Source organism: Eschrichtius robustus, chromosome 8 (assembly GCF_028021215.1).
Source record: "Eschrichtius robustus isolate mEscRob2 chromosome 8, mEscRob2.pri, whole genome shotgun sequence".
NCBI lineage: Eukaryota > Metazoa > Chordata > Mammalia > Artiodactyla > Eschrichtiidae > Eschrichtius > Eschrichtius robustus.
The window spans coordinates 109,766,768-109,789,316 of NC_090831.1; the positions used below are offsets into that span (position 1 = coordinate 109,766,768).

Genomic DNA, 22,549 nt, shown 5'->3' on the forward strand with positions numbered 1-22,549 from the left:
AGCCGTGCCCGGGGGGCTCCAGGACACCAGGCCTCTCGGCCCGCATAGAACACAAGAGCCTTGGGCCTCAACAGCACAGCCTCCAGCCCAGCAGTCCCACTGCAGGTCAGGAGTGTCGGGGCTCCCAGAAAGGGGCTGAGAGCTGTCGCCTTGCTGCTCAGGGCCGTGGCACATGACAAGAGCCTCAGGCTATGAGCTCCTTGTCTCAACTGTCACTGCTCTGCAGACAGAGGGTGTGGGGACCCCGGATAGCAGCCTTCAAAGGCACCAAAGATAGAGACCATCTCAGGGTTGAGCAGCAGAAACAAAGAAATGACATCATTATCCTTAACCCCGCCCCTGGCTGCTCACCAGCAAAAGGCCTTAGGTTGATCTACAGCCTCCCAAGTCCTAAGACACTGGGAGGAGCCCTGGCTGATCCCTCCAGGACCCTCCTTCTGCACAGGCCCTCCTGAGGTCCTCAGAGTAATTTTCAGATGCCAGCCCATTTGTTCTTGGATACCTCTTTCCATCCAAGCTGGGAAAAACCAGGACACAAGAAAGAATGGGCCAGAAGGCAAAACTAGAAGTTGCTTCCATTCCCCCTCTCCCCCAGGCACCAGCAAACACCTGGGCTGCTTCCCCAGCCTCTACACCCAACGCCCACTCCAGGATTTTCGTTTGCAACGTGCGCTGACTTTCACAGGGACACAGTCCCACGAGGAAGACACTCCTGGCCGGCTGGCCCTTATCTGTGATAGGGGCTCAGCCAGCCTCTCTGGTTCTCCTGGAATAAAGACAACAGGTTGCTCCCTGCGGGCGTGCAGATCGAGGCTCCAGGTTCCCAGCCCAAAGCTTCTCCCCCGAGCTGGTCACCAGGCTGTGGGCCACCACGTGGCTCCACCAACGCCCCATGCATGGCAGGCTCCGACCCCATTTTCCCTGAACACAGCCAAACACAGCTGGGACCTGGTGAGGGGGTGGGGCCTCAGGGCTCATCCTACTTCCTGCCCTGAGTCCTGGAGGCATGAGTTCAGGGGAAGGAATGTGAATCCCAGGAAATGAAGAGGACCAGAAAAGCCTGAAGAGCACCATGGAACAAGCATTCCAGCTTAGGGAATTAGGACAACAGGAGCACAATAAAAATGAGTCACTGGGCAAAAGGTACAAAATACCGGTTATAAAATAAGTCCTGGAGATGTAATGTACAGCATGGTGACATAGTTGATAATACTGTATTGTATATTTGGAAGTTGCTAAGGGAGTAGATCTCGAAAGTTCCGATCAAAAGAAAAAGAATGTGTTACTATGTATGGTGATGGATGTAAACTAGACTCTTGTGGTGATCATTTTGTAATATATACAAATATTGAACCATTATGCTGTACACCTGAAACTAATATAGTGTTACATGTCAATTATATCTCAGTTTTAAAATGAACCACTTTTCAAGCTCTTTGAGTTGTAACTATGACAAAACCCACAAGGGACACCCAACCCTACAAAAAACAAGTCCTAAAGTCAGCCTCCTGGGCCTTATGCCCCCCTCCTCCACTTTCCTGCAGCTGAAACGCCGCAGGGCAGAGGCCATCTGAGAATCGGTTCCCTTTCCCAGGCCTCAAGGGAATCCTGGACTCGGAGGCAAAAAAAGAACTCTAGAATTCATCTCATCCCTCCCTGCCTCAAGGTAAGAAGGCAAAAAGGAAAGGAATCCCAATGGCCTTGTGAATGAATGAGTGCAGGAAAAGCTGGGTTTGCAAACACTGTGCCTGTGAGGGCTCCTCAACGGGGACACTCAGGAGCCTGGCCTGCGTGGTCTGAGCTGAGGCCAAAAGAACCGTAGCCAAGCCCCAGAGCAAACTAACTCGAGTATGGGCTGAATCAAAGGAAACTGATACTGTGCATTAAAAGCTGGTGTGGCCTTTTAGACTGGCTGGGGAGACAGCCCCAGCCCTGTGTGGAGTTTCTGGCCTCCTCCTTTCTGCTCTCAGCCCTGAACTTGCCTCGAACTTGAAAAGGCTAATTAAAGCCCAAAGAAAAATCAAAAGCTTGTTATCTGGCTCCATTACTCCCAGTCCTGGCATTAGCCAGTCTTGCAAAGCTGCCTTCCCTCTGTTCTCTCCAAGGCCGCCAGGCGGATGTTAGGACCTGCAGCTCTGCAGACTCCCGTGATGAACTTTGCTTTTTTGTACTGTGGCAGGGAGCAAGGGCGAGACAAATGCTTGCCCATGGGCAGCCAGGCTGATCTCCACAGCTGATTTTACTCCCAAAAGCATTGCCCAAAAAGACAGGATTGGAGCAAGTTTTGTGCAGCAAAAATAGCCAAGCCCTCTGATCTCAAAAGAACTAGCTGTTTAGTAAGCACACAGCATAAACTTGCTATTTTCTAACACAAGGTGTGTATGTGAGTGCTTGTGAGGGCATTTCTTGTGTACGTGCACATGCATGTGTGTAGGAGTGTGTATGTATGTGCGTGTGTGCAAGCGTGGTGGTGAGAGGCAAGCGGGGGGTGGGGTGGTTCTCTTCAAATGCCGTCCCTGCTATTCACTCACAAATTCTATGACCTGGGGCGACTCATTCAAGTTGTTGGGCCTCAGAATGAAGGTACAGACCAGGGGATCTCTGGGCACCTTCCCCATGCCAACACGCTTAGGGCATCTCCCCAGGGACCTACATCTGAGTGTGTAATATACATACACAAAGCACAGCACCTGGCCTGTCATTCACTGCCTTCATGTGGGAGCAGTCCATGACCCCCAAGTTCATAAGCCAGTCTCACAGATTCTCTTGAGTGGATCACCTACTGCCCAAACCAAAGTCTCCAAAAGATATGTCAGCTGCTAGGGCTCAGCAGATATAGGGGACTCCCCTCAATTCTCTGGCCTGGCAATGATGGTCAACGTGTTGCTTCCTTCTTTGGCGCATGGTGCCTCTCCCATTTCCTTTGCGACACTAGGGGTCTCCTGGCTTTCCAGAACCCCCAAGAAGAAATGGCATCTTTTATTATCAGCCGAGGTAACTGGAAAACTCATCACTAGAAAACAGCCTGAGCCTAAATGCTAGGGCACCAAAGAGAAACCTTGGGGTACAAGTGAGTTCCTTCTTTCTCCTCCCTCTCCTCCCCCTCCCCCAAATCCCATTGCCCGGAGGAATGGCCTCACCGCGTGCTGGAGGTGTGGGTGCCAGTGCCCTCTGAGGTCTGCTTGGCAAGCAGCCATATTTCACGAAAAGAAACTTGCACTTCTTAAATCAATCCAAGTACATTTTCCTAATACGGAATTCCACCAAAGTTTGACTAGGAGTCAAGACTCACATGCATGCACATGCATACTTCTACCTGATGACTGAATTGTCCTTTCTTCTCCCTACATTAAGACTATAGGATAGATTTTCTCCAACTAGGTTCATAATTTTTCAAATGGACGATAAAAAAGAAAAATGGAAAGGAAAGTGACACAGGGCATAGAAGATGCCAACAGCTGAACCTTCCAAGTCACTTTAAGAATGGTTGAGAAAAAAACAACAATGAAGATGAACAGAAGTCAAGCCACAGAAAGGCAGATGCTTTTCACACTGGGTCACAAGTGAGTTATGTTGGGAGGGGCAGGAGGCTGTGTCACCCGTGGCACCGGTCGTTGCCCAGCAGTTCTGAGGTCCGGTCTGTCCCTCAGGGCCCACGGGCCCTGGGCAGGCCTCCTAAACCAACCCTTCATTCTCCCCGCCCCCTGGTTTCCTTCAGCCCTCTGTCACCCAGCACTGCGCCATGGCTGCTTCTGGACACTGTGACATGTTTCTTCCATGAGACTGTGCACACAGAAGATACTTAATAAATACAGTTTTCCCAGAAAGCTTAGAAAACTGTTTTCCCCTCTATGTTCACTGGACTCTCACCCTACTTCTTCTGATCTTATTTTCCCTTTTCCTAAAGATACGCAAGGGGCTAAAAACATACCTCTCCTGAAGTTCTACATCTACCCCAAATGTAAAATGACTGCCTCCCTACTCCCACTAGGGGTTTTACTCTAAGCTGTGCCTCCACCACCCATTGGTTTTACTCTAAGCTCCCAGGAGAGCGACTTGCAGCATGGTCGGTAAGAAGGTGGGTACACCTCTCAAGTCACAGCGTACGACAGTGCAGCCTTCAAGAATGCCTGGTGCACGTGGCGTCTACGGCACACAATTCCGCCTATTCCAGCCCCTCCTCTTACAGCCAGTGAGCCAGCCGGAATAGAGAAAAGTGCCGACAGGAAATCTACATTTAGCTCCAGCTCTGACTCTCATAAGCTCAGTGCCGTGGTCACAGCATGCCTGAGCCGGTGATAATCCGAGTCCAGTGAGACCCAGAGGCGGGATACACTTGTCTCATCTACAAAATGGGACAGATGATTCACACCCCATGGAGGCCACAGCCTAGGTCTCGACACCGTGCCATCCCGGCCCAGAGGCCCTCCCCGGACTCACCGCACTGCTGCAGGGAATGTCCTTCACCTTGAGCCAGGCCAGGTCCAGCGTGCCCTCGCCCCGATAGCAGGACTGCAGCCGCTCCTTAATGCGGTCGTTGATCTGCTTCAGGATGAAGAGGCACAGGGCCGACTCGTCCAGGGATTTCATTTTCCGCTTCTGGCCTTTGGAGAAGACGGTGAAGAGGAGGTCGTCCTCTGGGTGAACCCCCAGGGTCCGGGCGAGCACGGCCCCAGCTTTGGACAGGTAGGCAGCCTGCAGCAGGCGGTACTCCACCCCGCCACGCTCACAGCCAATGGGCACCTCCACGTAGGAGTTGAAGGCCGTGTCCTCCTTGCAAAGCCTCACGAGCTTGGACGTATAAACCTGCTCCTTTGTGGTGGAGCCGGGGGGAGACACCATCTCAGGCTGAAGCGTCAAAAAGTAGACAAAGTTGCCGCTGCTGAAGCCGTAGACGTAGTAGATATCAAAGTCGGGGATGACGGTGAAAGTGTCCGAAGGAATCTTGATCATCGAGGCCACAAACTCATCGTGGAAGACGTACGCGAACATGCCATCCGCCTCTGAGTTCTTGGTCAGTTTCCGGCTGGAGATGGTGGGGAAATACTCCGGCTTCCCGTCCACGGCCGTGGCAATGAAGAGCTTGTCGTCCAGGTTGTTGTAGGAGACGATCACCCCAAAGACAGAGCCACTCTCGTTGACCCCCGACAGGTAGTGCTCCTTCTTGTGAAAAGGCTCCCCCAGCTTGAAGAGGTCCTCCAGCCTCAGGAGCTTGCAGATGCCTTGGTACAGGCTCCCACAAGCGATCAGCCTGTTCTCCTTGTAGTCTATCAGGAGCATCTTGTTGACATTGTTGGTGGTGGTCAGGGGCTCGTTGCACGTCTGGACAATGCGGGGAGGGTAGCACTTGGGGTTGTCCTCGTCCGGCCCGGTCTGGTGGGTCACCAGGACCTTCAAGTCGCTGGAGAGCTTGTAGATCCGATTGACGGCCCCCACATAAATGTGCCCTGTCCTCTCGTCCACCACCAGGTGGTTGAAGCTCTCGGCGGGCTCCCCGCGGAACGTGACAAAAGACCGCTTCTGGGGCAGCAGGGGTGGCTGCTGGGGGAGTAGAGTGGAGGAGCCCATCCCCACCATTAGGAGGTGGGAGAGCAGGCAAGTCCAATTCCAAGGCATGGCTTTCATTTCAGAGACGCGTCCTCGGGGCACAGCCACACTCGGCACAGCACTGTCGAGGGAGGAGTGCAGGCTCCCTACCGGAGGGGGGGGGGCGGAAAGGAAAGAGGTGATGCTGGTTGACAAAGGCAGAGGCTTAGTTTCACCCCACAGCTTGTCTGGCTGGGCCCTCAAAGCATCCTGCACACGCTGAAACCGACCTGCAATGGGGGACGCTGGGGCCAAGGGAGCCAGTCCCCAGTGTGTGGGTATGAGTGCCCAAGCTGGGTGGCAGCAGGAGGGCACTTCGGTAATAGTACTAGTAATAATACTAGCAACAGTAACAACAATGGTAACGGTGACGATGATGATGATAAACAGCCATTGCCCACAGAATGCCTGACTGTGCATCAGCCACTGTCCAGCACCTTCCAGAGACTCTCATTTCATCTTAACAAACCCTTCAGTGCGGGGGATCTTCCATCTGCCCCTCCAGATCTGCTCTCTACCCTTCTCCGTGCCCAGGAGGCTGACCTGTATGGACTATACCTCTGCAGGCTCCTTGCCCTTGGGCCTGGTTAGGTGCAGCCAGTGGGGAGAATCAGCCGAAGCCCCGTGGGAGGGGGAGAGGCTAGGAGGAGGGGAGGGGGGTTGCAGGTACTGGGGACGCCCCACCCTCAGGTCCTGCAAACCACCTCCTGCCTGCCTCCCTTTGGTCCTAGGGGAGGTAACTGGCCTCAGTGTTCTTGCCCCCAAACACTGCCCTGCCTCTAAGGAGGCACATGTCAAGACCCCCTCTATTAACCTTTGTGCAAATGACCTGATTTGTATGTGCAATGTTTCCTGCTGGGACCCTGACCAGCAGCCTTGTGATATAAGTACTACTGACACTCCCACCTTACAGCTGAGGGGAGTAATCCAGGTTGCACAGCTAAAAGCCCTAGAGGCCAACTGAAACCAGGACCAGGACTGTCCAAGTCCATGGCAGACTCTCATGCTGTCCTGCTAAAACATCTCAGTTTACCCCAGCCAGGCACAGCCGGGGACGTCCACCAGTGACTGTTTACGCACAGAAGACGAGTTCACACAACCCTTTTTAGGGGGCTGTCCGTCACAGCCCTGGCCCTCTGGGTCTGCACCTACTGCAGGGGAAGCTTCTCCTTTGCGCCTCCCCCCTGCTGGATGGTGCATGAGGCCTAATGAACAACCCACATCCCGGATCCCTTTACTCTGAGGCGGCCACCAGGTCCTCTGGGCGCACTGGCCAGGTCTGAGCCCCGATGTCATTTTGGGTTTTTTTTCATTTTTTTTAAAGTCTTTATTGAATTTATTACAATATTGCTTTTGGTATTTTTATGTTTTGGTTTTTTGGCTGCGAGGCATGTGGGATCTTAGTTCCCCGACCAGGGATCAAACCCGCACCACCCCGCATCGGAAGGTGAAGTCTTAACCACTGGACCGCCAGGGAAGTCCCCCGACGTCATTTTAATGAGGCAGGTCTTGGTCGCTGCCCAGGGTGAGGCCTCCTCTGAGAGGTTTTCATTAAAGGCAGAGAACAAATGCTTTAAGAAAAGTGGTCAAGTAAATAAATAAATAAATAAATAAATAAATAAATAAATAAATAACTCCCCGTGGAACAAAATAGCTTTCCATCCTAATGGTCTCGTTCATTTCTATTCAAGATGCTTTTCTGCGTGTGTTTCCAGAGGATGGCTTCATATTTCTTCCAGTTTGGGAGAAATCTGGGCAGGAATGGCCTACATCTTATTCGGAGACATCTCAGCTCTGTGGAATTTCTCTCATTTCCCCCTCCCAAACAACTCAGAAACAAGGTGATGGGAAGAGGTAGATGGCTGAGCCAAAGAAACCTATCTGCCCCTCCCACAAGCAGAGAGAGTACAAAGTTAGATGGAAACCAAGAGAAGAAAGAAGAAGGAAAGCAAATCAAACACTTGACATTGTCAGCTAACAGTGACATTGACATTGACGTACTCATTCCCAATGAAAACCACAAACATTCTCAAGAAAACGTCAGAGGAGGGAAACTGGCACACCCACGACCGACAGCAGTCTTGTGAGCGGAGGGCCTCTATCTCTTCCCCCGCATGGCAAACGTAGGCTGAGGGCACATTCCAAATGAACAAGACACCATGGATCCAAGGATGGCCGAGGCTGGACCAGGCCCTTGAAAAACCCAGAGTCGGGGGGCAGACACCGCCAGAACCCAATTACTCAGACGGTGAAACGTTACATGATGGACTTCGAGAGCTCAGGTGAGGACAGCTGACCTCTAACCCCGGGCTAGGGAGCAAGGAGAAGGCTGTGGGAGGCCTTGGAGAGGCGATGGCACTTGGGCTGAGCCGTGAACTTCGAGAGGACCCGCAGAGCTGGAAAGGAAGGGCCTCCTTGGGAAGGGGTCCATGGAGCCACACAGCAAGGGCATTTCAACCGGGGTGCACGCCAGGAAGAGCCCGTCTGGAAAGCATGGTTCGTGAGAGTCAGGAGGAGATAGGGCTGGAGAGGGAGCCAGGACCGCGTCAGGGTGTCCCTGGGAGGTTGAGACTAAAATGCACAGTACTGAGGGAGGAAACTTAAAGGAGAAGAGCTCAGCCCCCGCTCCCAGAGAGGAGCCTCCGCGCTCCTGTCGATTTAGCCTTTGCTTGAAGAACTGAGTTTGGAGCTGAGGCCTGTGAGCTCCGTGGGGGTAGGGAGGGCCTGCCTTGCTCACCAGTGTGTCCACAGTGCGAGACCCACACCTGACATGGAGGGGAGACTCAAGAACTCTTCCCTGACTGGCAGGAGGAGGGGCTGGAGGCGAGGAGCACCAGCATCTGTGCATCGTTCATGGGGCCCCAGGCCCCAAGGCAAGTGCTTGCCCACCCACTACCTCACTCCTCAGACAACCGTTCGCTGGGGTCAGCAGTGTCTGACCTGCTTTTCAGGTGAGGAAACTAGCTCTGCAAGAGCACATGGCTCATCAGTGGCAGAGCTGGGGTTGAAACCCAGCTTTGTATCATTGCGAAGCCCATCCTATTTCTAGGAAAGCACAATTCCAGAGCCCTCAGAAGTCCAGTTTAACCCATGTAAGTTCCCACACACAGAAGTCCCAGGACATCAACCGGCAATACCAGCTCTACAGGAGACGAGCAAAGCCCCTGGGGACTCCCAGGGCATAACCTCACAGGTCATGCCCATCACAATGGGCACAACTACTTCCCTCTGAAAGCATAGAGGGCTGGAAAGTGCCTGGCACAGGGCTTCTCCTGGCCCGAAGTAAGTGCTTCTTAAGTGAGAGTTGCTGTTGTTGACAAGAGTGAAAGAAGATGAAAAGGATTAGGACCAAAACATGCCCGATGGCACCATCTCTGTTAGAGTGATGAGGGCTCAGGAGGTCAGGCTGGTCCATCAAGAATTGCCTGTGCAAATCTAAATATCAGAGAAGAATCTAGAAGTTTTTGAGCTGAAAGAGAGGATCCAGTTTGATGATTCCCAATCCCTGATTTCAGTGACCAGGAAGCTGCTATCCACAGACGTTAAAGGACTTGCACGAGGTCGCATAGTGAGTTCACGGTGGGGATGGGATTAAGCTCAAGTCCCTGGACTCCTAATCCAGGCAGGGCTCTTCCCACGTCTCCTGACTTCACCTGAACCCGCTTCAGCACCTGCTCCTGGCCTTTGTCTGGAGGAGGCCGCTCTTTGGGTGCCATATTCTCTGCTGCCTAACACAGCTCTCAGAACACCGCCGCCAACAACCAGATTCCAGCAGGGCTGGTGATCCTCACTCCAGACAGGCAGGTGCGGGTCAGGCCTCAGCCGCCGACCCTCTGGAGGGAACTTCCGGCCGTCCCTGTATTGGAACCTGCCGAGCCCTGGGAAAGTGTGCCCGCCACACCCCGCCTTACTGTACACACTCACGGACCCACAAGCCAATCAACAGCTCTCTGCTTTGCAAGAGGCGAGACGAGGAAGCCTGTAATTATAAATTTACTGAGCAGAAAGGTGCCAGGCCTCATTCTCCATCTTGTACTAGGCACTGAAAGGAGACACAGTTATGCGTCTCAAACACTTGTCACCCTCATCTGGGGACGGCGAAATTACTGCGCCTGGAGAGGGGGGAGCCCACAGAAAACAACAACGTGTGACAGGAGTAACCAGCCTCTCATTTTACACACCACGAGAGAGACGGATTAGCTAGCAAACGAACAAGAGAAATGGAGGAGAAGGGGGAGCTAGCAGGGATGTGGGCTTCAGCTTGCCTCACCAGAGACCCCACCGGGCACTGCCACAGCGGTGAGCCGGCCGCAGCCCTCCTACCCCAGCACGGGACCCACAGGTGAGCAGAGCTGCCCGCCCCTGCCCTCCAGGGCGGCCTGAGGCGGTCCGTCCTGGCAAAGCTGGACTTCTCCAGTGGTGTCCGTTCCAGCTATCCAGGTAAGTGATGACTCAACCTAGGAAACCCTCATTGAGATTCCAGATCCCATCCACCGTTTCTCTCTCAGGTCATCATTCAGCTGTTTTTGTTTTTGTTTTTAAGATTTTTTTGATGTGGACCATTTTTAAAGTCTTTATTGAATTTGTTACAATATTGCTTCTGTTTTATGTTTTGGTTTTTTGGCCGCGAGGTATGTGGGATCTTTGCCCACCGACCAGGGATCGAACCCGCACACCCTGCACTGGAAGACAAAGTCTTAACCACTGTACCGCCAGGGAAGTCCCTCAGCTGGTTTTAAAACAAAAGTATCAGAGGTAGCATTCAGCCCAATTCTGACTCTTCAAGGCAAATAATGTAACCGAGTCCCCACAAGATGGCCCGGAAGGACTCACTGAACTAGGTAGGGTGGGAAAGGAAGACAGAACTGAAAGTCTCTGAGTCAAACCCAAACACTCTGCTGTTTCCCCCTCTTTGAAATCAAATTTTAATTCTGAATCATCTCAGGGGAGATGGGACTCATTTTTAGAAGCTGATCATCATTTTGATTAGAGAAATTGGGGCTTTGTTTTGTGTGGCAAGTGGTGAAGAGCTCAAACTAACTTTCATGAAATAGAATCATCTTCTCAGATTCCTGAGTGGCAGAGAAGAAAGTTATTATAGAGTAGTTTAAAAATAGCAATTACCTCACAAAATTACTTTAGAGCTTACAAAGTGTTTTCACATATATTATCTCATTCTGATTGTACTGTACGTGGCAACCCTGTTAGGCAGAAGAGGCATTTGTAAGTATACGGCCTCTATAGATAAGGAAACGGAGGCATGAGCAGGGACAGGTCCTGGCTGGGGTCACACCCAGTGATAGTGGGACTTGGTAATCTGTTCAGGTCTCCCTCGGTGGCACATGGTACCTTCCCTGACCCTCTGGACAGAATCCTGTTTTCCTCAGGACGTTTGCCATGGGATAATAGAACATCCAGAAAATGTCTTCTAGGATGATATTTCAAAAGACAAGTCATAATCCAGCATCAGTCTAGTAACCTGCTTAGGTTACAGGTACTTTTTTAATGAAATAAAATAGAAGAGAAAAATAAGAGTATGTCACATTTAGGAAGGATAAGACTTTTGTGAGACTTTTGTTTCAGCCACGTATGTGTATGCATGAGTGTGATGTAAGTGCACTTCTTACCGTCAGTCACTGTGATGGTGAATTTGATGTGATCACTTGGCTGGGCCATCGTGCCCAGATATGTGGTCAAATATTATTCTGGATGTTACTGTGAGGGTGTTTTTGGATGAGATTAACATTTAAATCAGTGGACTTTGAGTGAAGCAGACTCTCCCCTAAAATATAAGTGTGTGGCTACCAGATCAGGTGAAGACTGAATAGAACAGAAGCCTGACCTCCCCAAGGTAGAGGGAATTCTGTAGCAGAAGCCCTTGGACTTGAACTATGACATGGGGTCTCCTCTGAGTCTCAAGTCTGCGGTCCTACTCTGCTGATTTTGGACTTGGAGCCTCCATAATTGCATGACCTAATTCCTTAAAATCAATCTCTCTCTTTCTCTCTCGATACATATATGTAGTTTCTGCCTCTCTGGAAAACTCTAATACAGTCATGATTTAAAAAAAAAAACGAAAGACACTGTTAGAGATAGTAGACACCTGTTGTTTTTGATGTTGTTTTTGCTACCATTCATTTATCCTCTGGGGATCCACCCCTTCACCCCCTCTCAGCCCAGAAGCCTCTGGGGAAATTGACTCCACCCCTGGTTCAAGGGAGGACACATGACCCGGGCCCAAACCAATCAGCACAGAGCAAGGGCAGGTCACAGGGACTAGTTTAGGGATGGGTACCTGGTTGGATCAGAATCTCTGGGAGGCAACAGACTTTGGATGGAGCGCTGAGGAAAAAGTCCTAGGTCTTCCATTGGCTGTGGCCTTGGAGAGGGCGGGCTTAAGAACTGCGGACACCATCTTGTAACCAGGGGAGTGGGAGGAGGGGAGGGGGGCCTGAAGAGAAGGAAGTTAAGTACAAAGAGAGCAGAGCTGAGGCAGGGCAGAGAAAGTCCTGAGTCCCAGGTCCTGGTGACATCACACAGATGTCTAGATCACATGCACTGAAGCCACCTCTATGCTTATACTTCCTGGCTACGTGAGCCCAAAATTCCCCTTTTGCATAAGCCAGTGAGGGTTCCGGCATTTGTTAATGAAAGAATCCTGACCCATACACAGAAAAATCCAGCCTTCCAGCCAAAAGAGTAAGGTGTCTCTCACCACGTCCTCCCTAATAGACTGTTCTTTCACAAGAAGAAGCATGCCAAAGAGATCTCAGTGTCCCACTGCCCCAGAGATAAACTAGAATTTTGCAAATGGTGAGGCTTTTTCCAGGTGCGTTTGGGTGTGTGTGCATGCGCGCGTGTGTGTGTGTGTGTGTGTGCGTGTGTGTGCTGATTTTCATAATCCATCACGATGCTCCCCTGTCTGCTGGGCCTTTGCCTTGAGGGCTGTGCTCACAAGTCTCCTGGGATGCTCTCCACCTGTCCATGCCTCCGTGTCCTCGGCACAGGTGGTTTCCCCTGCCCAGGATGACCACCCCACCCCCTCACCTAGGGCCTCACCCTTCAAATGAAGCGTGTCTGACCCTGGCCCTGGTCTAGGACAGCCCCCACTGCGTGTCAGTCCAGGAACTCGAGTTAGTCTCACATTCTACAACCACAAGCGTCTCACATTCCACCAACGCTGCTATATTTGCCCACTGATGCTCCCTGCCATCTAAAAAATATGAGCTTCTGGAGGTCAGAAATTACTATGTATTTTTCACCACTGTTCTCTTCAGTTCCAAGCCTAGAGCTTGATATATGGTCGGTATGTTGGGAATACATGAAGGAACGGATGGATGAATTATGGATGAATGAATGAATGATGAATGACTAAACGAGGAACGGATGACGACTTCACAGAAGAGTGTATGAGGTGGCAGCTGGGATCACCCACAGCTGAAGTACCAAGTAAATCTTGGTGCTGAGCCACTTAGCCCAAATACACAATGCTGATTTTACCCTGCTCTAATCAGGGCTTATAGCTACTTAAAATACCCACGTTTGCCCATTAAAAGCGTGACTTCAAGTGCAACAGGGAAAATACACCTTTCAGACACAGTTTACAATGAGAACTGCCGGTCCTCCAGCTGGAATATCATAACAGGTTGCCTTGCATCCACAAATTAGACTTGAGAACCACTGCCCTACTCAGCAGAGGACATCGGCGCAGACTATGTTGAGGACAAGGAGCTGGGCCTGGAAACAAAACTGCCGCAAGGAAAACAGACAACGCAGGAGACCCAGCTGCTGGAAGTCAGGATGCATTTGTTCATTCGGCCAAAGCGTGTTGATGGATCACGTACCACGAGAGGGGCTCTCAGCCGGGTGCAAGGGCTACAGACACTCCAAAGCGGAGAACGGTAGCCCTGCCCTCCAGTGGCTGAGGTCTCTTACTGGATCCTGTAGCTTTCCCCTTTGAGGTCATCCACAGTCACTGGCAAGCTCTGCCGAGCTCCACCTCCCAACCCCTCCTGGTTTCCTAGAAACCAGGAACCTCATTCCCCTTCGTCCCCCTTACTGGGCTGCACTAGAGGTAATTCATTTCTTGCGCAGGTGAGGCCAGGGGACGGGAAGCTAGCTATCCACCAAAGCTGCGTGCTTCCCCATCCGTGCAGCGGCTGGTGTAAAGGTGTTGATAAGAGATGGCTACCAGCTATGGCCTACACTTCTCGGCCTCTCCGTTTCCACACAGTCTCCAGGTGTGACCGCATGACTGGTGAAGGAGTGTCGTGGTGACACTTCCATACCAAAGCAGGTAAGAAATAGATATGTCTTCTCTACAGATCCTTTTACCAGCTGGATAAACAGGATTCTGAGGCCCTGCAAGATGGTGGAGCCTCAAGATGGAAGGACCCACCCACTAACCACAGACATCCAGGTCAGACAAGAAATAAACCACTCCTGGGACAAGGCTCTGAAATGGTGAACTTGTGTGTCCCAGCAGTTGGCACCACCCTAACGAACACGGGCAGAAACGCAGCCAGCACGCTGCATATCAGAGCCGGATTCCAACCCGAGGCTGGGCACAGTGGGGCTCCGTTCCTGCAGTGCATCAGGCTGACCCCAGGGAAAGTCCTCTTTAGGTGTCAGTAGCTCCCTCCTTGTTCCCAAAGCCAGACTGCAAGTTGCCAAGCCCAGAGAGGGGGGAGATGGCCATGCCCATGCCTACAGGGGAGAAATATCTTCATGTTCCTCCGAAGTGGTCCTTCTGAAGTTTGGAACCAGGGAGGCACTCTGTGTGTGCAGCTAAGGGCAGTGAGGGGACTGGGGACACAGCCCAGGTCTCCTTTCTATTTCATCCAAGAAACACCAGCCAGCTATTGATCCAAACAAGCAAAATGGAGAAAGGCCTTTGTAAGATTCCTACTCCAATTTGTAATCTATGCATTCAGAAGAACGTCCTCAGTAAGTAACCAGTATTTTTTCTTGTCTGCATTTCTCACTTGAAACTCTTGGTTTCTAGACATAGGAGCCATGAATTGTGATTTTCTTTCTTTTCCTGGAGGATTATATTTACATGGAACATCTGTGCCTGCCTTCTGACGCCACGATGGGCATGCAGCCCCCTGTGTGCTTCACTACCTAGTCCTGGCCTTTGCTGCCACCCCTCCTCCTTGTTGAGGTCTCAGAAATGACTGCCACGTTCATAAGAGGAAAAGTGCCCCAGGGTGTGGGTGTCATAGTGCAATCCATCACTACCACCAGGGGAAAGATCAAGTCACAACACTGTGCCTGGACAGTCTTATGTGCAGGAGGGGGGACCCAGGAGGGGGACCCAGAAGGCTCAGCCCGGCCATGACCCAGCACAAAACCAGAAGGCAGCCACAGCTGGGGCAGGTCATGAGCCCAAGAATCAATCCCTCCAGTCTGCTTTCCCTCTGCTTCTGCTCTTCTGAGCAATGAGAAATGTGACATTGGTGGTCGGAGGAAGGGCTGGAGAAAGGCATAAAGGATGGGGAGGAGGGAGCCGTGGGGAGCCAGGCACAGGCTTAGCGTCCAGCCGCCAGGCAACCAGCCTGGTCCCTGGGAAACTCAGCACCAAGCTCAGCTACTTAATCCTTACTTCCCAGTTTATTAGAGAGGGCTGGGGGAACGTGATTACCATGGACAGAGCCTTTGCAACCAGCCTGGAAGAAGAGTCTGCAGGAGGGTGAGTCAGTGAGCCACCCCCATTCAGAGATTAGGTCCACGCTGGACCCCTGAGGCCCCCATCTATGGTTTCCCCTCCCCCAGGCCTCCCCATCCTTGGCCTTGAGGGACCCCCCCCCCCAGGGTGCAGAACCACCTTTCCCTGGCCAAGTCCGCTGTTCCCAGCAGAGACGAGTGGGAGCTCCAGCGAGCCCAGGAAGCCCAAGATGGAACTCTATTATTACACTGTGGCAGCCCTTTATATTCCAGGCACTGTGCTCGGGCAGGGGAGTCGTTAAGCCTCCAAGTCCGGCTGTGAGGCTTTAAAAACACAACACTCTCAATAGCAGCCTGGGCTGGGAGGACAGAATCGTCAGCTTCTTTCCAGCGACTCATTTAAAGAAACCAGCCAGCCAGGAACCGGGGGTCAGATGTACCAGCCGACTTGGCGTCAGTGTGGTCACTCTCTTCCACCCCAGCCCTTGGCCCGGCCGGTGAGAAATGCCCTATCCAGGGGGCTGGCTCCCAGTATCTTCTGAGGGTCCCCACTGGCCTCTGGAGGTGCAGAAATGGAGGCACATCATGGGAAGATGCTCAAGACACCCCAAAGCTGTGGCAAAGGGATCATCTGTTGTCACTTTTGCTGCCCCAAGACCTGGGTGGACATTCGCGTCACAGAGAAGGGGCTTGGGGTCCACCATGTGCTGGGATAGTCATCTATCCATGCAGCCCCGTCTCAGGCATATGGCCCAGGGCGAAGTGGATGGAAGACTTGCTTCGCTAACTGATCTTCATCTGGAAAGGAGGCTCTCTGACGCTCTCCCTGCCACCCATTCCCCCACTCCCCTGGGCCTTGCCATCTTCTCTCCCTGGACTCCCAGCCTGGCACCAGAAAGCAAAGCCACGTCATGTGGGCTTCAGGCTAATGAGCTCCTCTCCCTCAAGGCCCTTCTCTCCTGCCACGGTCGTGGGAAGAGGCAGGATATCCTTCGTGCACAGCGGTTAACGTGTCGGCCACAGGCACCCATAAGAGCCTCCCCTCTCTGAATCACAGCAGCAAGGACGCTACAGGTATCAGGAAGGGTCCTCCTCACTGGCCACAGTCCTGCTTTCTTGATGCCTCAGTTTCCCCATCTGTAAAATGGCGTTTCTGGAAATAGGGTGATGAGTCAAGGGAGATCATTATGTTTCTTTTTGGGCTTAAATCTAGGAGGAGTGAGGGTGAAGCATTTCAGGCGTCATGGAGCACAGGCTGACGCTGATGCGGGGAGGGTTCCACAAATGGCCTTTGCCATGAGATGGTGAGGATGGCAACACCCGGGGAGGGGGTGTTCACTGCAAAACACAAGGCTGGTGCTGAAGTCTCTCTTTCCAGTCTCTTTGCATCTTCACCTAAACTGGCTTTGTAGTGGCTGAAATCTAAGTTGTGCGGAGCCTGGGGAGAGCCCACCGCGGTCTAGTTCCACGACCTGCCCCCACAGAACGCGGGGCATGCAGCTGTTAAGCGAGCCTCCATCACACTCCTTGGACCTGTCTTCTCTCTCTCAGTGAGGACTGCTGGAGCAGGACGCACCTTGTCAGCTCAGGCAGTGGCCCATTCACTGAGTCAGCACCTGGGGAGCAAGGTAACCTTTCAAGGAGGGGCCCTCGCTGCTTCCGGCCTCTGCGGACCCCACCACTCGACAGTTGAGTGAAGGATCAGCAGGAGGCCTCCAAGCTCTGAAGCCACCCCGCCCACTGAAGGGCTTAACTGATAACCCACGATAAGGTGATCCTGCCTATTTCATCTCCTATCTTTAGCAGGAGAAGGAATTTTAAAAGGAATGGAAATTCCCTTCTTTAGACTGGTAGAAATCTCTAAGTAAACTTTTCTGACTAAAAAAAGTCAACAGGTTTGGAAAGGATGCTAGAAGCAGGCTGCTAGGGGGACCCAGATGGGAGCCCACTGCACTCAGACCCTTGCACTCAGCGTCTCTCCCAAGTACCACTCTGCTCCCAAAATGCCTCCCCACCCCAGGCCATCACTGCCACCCCCAGCAGCAGACCTGCTTCGCACAGCCCGGCCTCCTGCCTTCCAGCCCACAGGGTCTTCCTGAGGGAAGCTGGTGATGCTACCAAATGGCAACACCATGAGGGAACAGGCTATTTGGGGCACATCTGGGCCAAATACTCGCACTTCCGCTGTCATCTAATGTGTAGTGTGGGAAGGCTCTTTCTCTCCCCTGTCCCCTCCTTGTCCTTCTACCCCCTCCCTTTCTTTTTCAATTCCCGGGAAAATCAGGAAGTGAACAGTTGTCTCCCTTGCTGGTCTACATTCATGTAATTAGTGCTATTTAATTCCACGATGAGCCAAAGCTCAGAAAATACAAAACATATTTCAGCTGCGTGCCGCGAATCTTGGCAGAAATCTTCCCTGCAGCCGGAAGCAGAACAGAGCTATATTCACTCCTTTAAAAAAAAAAGGTTCAGAATCGACTGCAACAAAGTTTGGGGGCCAGGCACTACTACCTGGAAATATGCAAGGAGCTAGCAGAATAGGGTATTTTATATCTTAAAGTTTGGAAATAATCTCCATCACCATGGCAACACTGAATTTTAAAAATACTTAGTATTGATCAAATAACACTAGTATAACATGTCATTCCTCCTAAGGAGGTGGTTCCTGGTTCCCCATCCCCTCCTTATTCCCATGGGCTTTAAGTGTTTGGGTCCCTAGCAGTGGGGACCTGTGCCACCCTGTCATCCTGCCTTTCCCACCTGCTGGGCACACACCTGTGAATCAAAGGACCAAGGAGACGTGCAGTTTCTGGCAATGAATCTCAATTAACTAACACATTCCAATCTCCCAACTCCTTTGCCCCTGCCCATCCCACTCCATTCTGCTGAGACCTCACTCTATTTCCGTATTTGTGCCAGCAACATACGAGCAAGGAGCAGCAAATCTTAACCCCCATCCTGCCACCATTTCTCAAGTGAGGCACAGAATGGTGAAGACCCTCCAAGACCATTCTCCAAGGTGCCCATCACTGTAAAGAGAACAGTTCTCAACAAGTCAACCTCTGCCCCACATCGATGCCGGGGCCTCTCGCCAGCACTCCCGCCGGGACTAAGTCCCTCCTATAGCACCCCTATGAACTGGCCATGCCCTCCTCCTTCTCCAGGTGACAAGCATACAGAGCCGGTGCTAATGCTGGAGGGCCCGGGGCAAGGCCAGGCAGAGGAAGGAATCCTGTTGGATGCTGCTGACACCTCCTTTCAGGACCTGCTCAGAAGCTGTGTCACTGGGGGCACAAGGGTCCAAGAGATGGATCTCAGGCGTGACAGAGGGTCGAATCCATTGCGAGACCCAAGAGACGTTGAAGTAGACTCTGCAGCTCTTATGAGTCTGCTCTGCACATTACTCAGTGGACAGAAACACGCAATGCTCCACACAGAGAGGAAAACACCTGCCAACTCTGGCCACCTCGTCCTCTTACACGGCCTGAAATTCCACCACCACCACCTCTTGTTTGTGGGTTATATCTTGCCTTAGACATGCTCCTTCATATGCAGTCAACACTCATGACTCCAAAAATATATACCTATCCCCATCCAAGCCATTATTATTACTGTCCAGATGGGGACACCAAGACTCAGAGAATTTCATTAAGTTGCCCAAAGCTCTGCTCTTCGTATGTCCACAACTCAGGTCTTCTGATGGACCCAACACTTCCCTGTAACCCACAAGGCCACCCATCCGAGTCATCACTGAAGATCGTATGTCAAAGCGGGATGGGGGCTAAGTCTAGAAGACCCCATGACCAATGCAGTGGTTAACTGGGAGGAAAGGAAGCCTCCTAGCCGACTAGAGTATAAAAACTAAACAATTTTGGACTGTCATCACCTCCATTTACCTTGATGTTTTGCATGTGTTGGGAGAGGACCCTTTCCTTCAGCCCAAGGGGGTGGCACAACTGGACAAGTTCTCGGTGGCCAAAGGATGATATAAGGGGCAAAGTAACAAGCGGGGAGGGTGACCCAAGCTCATCCCTGCATTCGTTCAACAGCACTTGTTCAGCTCCTACAACATACCAGGAACCCATGTTCCAAGGGTGCAACGTGACTAAGACAAAAAGATTTTGATGTCACAGAGCTTACATTTAATAGGGAGAAGACAGACAGTAAACAGGAAAAATAGTTATTTTCAGATAGGGTAAGTCCTTTAAAAAAAAAAAAAAAAAAAAAGATAGTCGTTTCATACAGAGTCACTGCGGGGGCAGGGCATTCCCTAGCTGTAGTGGCCAGTAGAGGTGTCTTGAGGCTTGCCGGGAGGGTAAACAAACAACAAGGAGGAAGCCACTTATGCAGCGATTTGGGGAAAGAGCATTCTAGGGCAAAGGCAGAGTGAGTGCAGAAACTCTGAGGAGGGGGCAGACTTGGCAAGGAAAAGGCAGAAAGCTGAGCAGCCGGAAGACACTGGGCGAGCAGGGAAGTGTGAGTAATGGGGTCTGAGGGAAAGGTGGGGGGTAGATGACAGAGGGCATTCAACTCCAGGGGAAGGAACGGGAATTCCATTCCAAACGGTATGGGAAGCCATGAAAAGGTTTTAAGCAAGGAAGTAACACGATCAGTTTATCATTGACAAATTCAGTCTGGCTCCAGGTGGAGAATGGTTTGTGGGTGGAACAGGAGACCTGCAGGAGTTCCTTGAGGGGTGATGGCGGCCTGGCTCAGGTGATGCAGGTGAAAACAGGTCATCACTGCTCTAGTAGGGCAAATGAGATGGAAATGAGAGGAATATGGAAATGAGAGGAATATTCATAATACCTCCTTGATTTTGGCTTGAGCACCTGGGTGGATGGTGGTGCCATTTTACTGATATGGGGAAGGCTAGGGAGGAACAGGGCAGGGGAACAAAGAAGTCAAGAGTCCAGTTTGGGACATCAAGGGCAAGGCTGTCTGCAGAGTCTGCCAGGGTTGGTACGGGAGGGGATCATGGAGGGAAGTGGCTTACAGAGAAGCTAGCCGTGTGGTCTGCAGAAAGCATCTCATTTAAATGCTCCAAGAGGATGCTAATGGTATCCTTATTTTCTAGATGAGAAACTGATTCTCAGTACCTAACATGAAGTGAAGCTAAGATCTAAACCTAAGCCTGCAGAAAGCCCCAGAGGCATCAGGGCCCTCTGCTTGTGCCAGCCCTCGGTAGAGGCAGAGGCTGCACCAAGGTACCTTGGCTGGAAGAAGGGGATGCCAACTAAAATATTTTCCTAAGGGACCCAGCATTTTACACTTATTTTTTGCGAAAGAAAAACTATCACATCAAAGTTTCAATTTTACTAAAGGGAAATTGCAAATGCTTATGAAGTACAGCCTAGTTTGTAAACCTCATAAATTTATAGCCAAAATTAATAATATTAAAAGAGTGGAAATGGCAAAGGATATTCAGCATCAGTTATTTAGTTCTTAGCAAGGAGCCCTCTCTTCACTCAGGTTATAAAGAGAATCTTGGGCACCCAGTTATGCAAACCAGTGAAGTTATGCAAACCAGATTCCTCACTGTCTGTAATGCAGGTGTTTCTGGTGCCCCGTGGGAGCTGCTGCTTTACTGAGGGATAATGAGCCTCTGTCCTGGTCTACAGCGTAAGGCTATGCTCACGAAGGGGTGACCATCATTGTATCAGTCATCCGGGTAACAGGTGGCTCCCCAAACAGGTCGACAGATGACACAATTTCACAGGCAGGAGCGGGGACTCCCATCACTCTCTGGGCCTCAGTCTTTATGCCTAAACTTTAAAGGGTCTCTAGAGTCTAGCCAGGGGTCAAAAAAGGACAGTGGTCCTGGCAGCACAGTTGGTGTTAGACTGGAGTGTCATCTATCGATGAAGTGAAATAAACTATAACTTGGAAACCACATTGACTTGTTATAGTAACTCTATTTATTTTCCTTTTATGACCTCCAGGCCCCAGGCAAAGTCCCACTAAAATGTCCAGCTTTGTCTCAACTGTGCTATTAGATATTAATGGGCAGTTGTAAATGCACTCTTGGGCTGAGGTTCTAAGGAAGGTGCATTCTGTCCTCGGGAGCCAATGTGGCCGAAGCTGCAGTTATTAGCAGGAGAAATCCCAGTCTCTGGGTGAGGGTTGAGGCTGCAGGAGCTCAGCGCCCCTCCTCAAGTGGAGGTTCTTCCTCCAGTGCCAAGTCTGAGCAAGGCCATCGTTCCCTGACCAAGCAAACCCTGCCATCACCTCTCAGGAGCTACTCTCCCGGACACCCACATGCCTGCCTCCCCGACTTCTAGATGCTTTGGGCAAGAATTATCATCTCCATTTAGCAGATGAGGAAACGGAGGTTCAGAGAGGTTAAAGGCCTTTCCCAAGGTCACAGAGATTGTTCCAGGAAAGGGGTGATCAGCGTCCACATCGAGGAAGGATAATGCAATGTGGTAAAGTGTCAAACGGGCACAGAAAAATGAATTGAAAAGAAATGAAGCAGTCTCTAAGTGAACAATGAACAAGATTCAGTCTACAGTGAAAAATCAATGAGGCAAAATGCTCAGCCTGTAAAGATCGATGAGGCAACCGACCAATGACCCGTATTCCCACCTGAATTGACACCCAACCACATCACAGTCATGTCTGTATTTGCCCAGACCAACCCCCATGCCACCTGCCAGCATATTGCCTGGGTACCACATTCAACCTCCACCTGGGCACCTCCCCTGCACTGATCTGAACAGCATCTTCAAACAGCCCTGAATGGTAGCTGATGGAGTCTGCCCACACAGGCTACAGGAAGAAGCCCCTGGAACAAGGAGATAAGGTCACCTTCTGAGAGTTAATTTTGTACCAATCAAGACATCCTCACGGGAGCACCAGATATCTGCAGGAGCCACCTTACAGGGGCAAAGTGTCCCCAAATCACTAGTGAAAGAGCAGGGAACCAAAGCCTACTCAGGGTGACATGGTTTCTTCCACTAGACAAGAATGTAAGTCAAGAAGGCTGTAATCTAAACAGTCTGAGTAAAGAAGGCATTAGCCAACTCGGGGTGGTTGGCCTGGAGCAAAACGGCAGGAGCTGCTGAGTCTTAATCTCACACCAACCAGGGAGAGAGAGTGCGGTGGTGGCTGCCAGACATGAGTACGGGGCTCGCCCACCGGGAGGCGTGCTCAGAGGAGGGACAGCAGTTGGTCACCAGGCTTCTCCACGGCACAGATGACGTGGTTCTCAAAAACACCAGACTCTCGGTTGCAATTCCACATTCCCCCAGTGAGCCAGCTGACCCCCCCACCCCCACCCCGGTTCTTCCTTGCTGGG

The 22,549-nt window shown here is 51.4% G+C and overlaps 1 protein-coding gene across 2 annotated transcripts in view; it reads right to left on the reverse strand.

The window, feature by feature from the left end:
* PLXNA4 (plexin A4) overlaps window positions 1-22,549 on the reverse strand; it is a 445,428-nt gene that overhangs the window by 375,714 nt on the left and 47,165 nt on the right. For both annotated transcript variants that reach the window (XM_068549473.1, XM_068549474.1), the window contains exon 2: window positions 4,441-5,693. In XM_068549473.1, coding sequence (XP_068405574.1) covers window positions 4,441-5,625 — 1,185 coding nt within the window. In that variant the 5' untranslated portion in view covers window positions 5,626-5,693. The remainder of the gene's footprint in view (window positions 1-4,440; window positions 5,694-22,549) is intronic.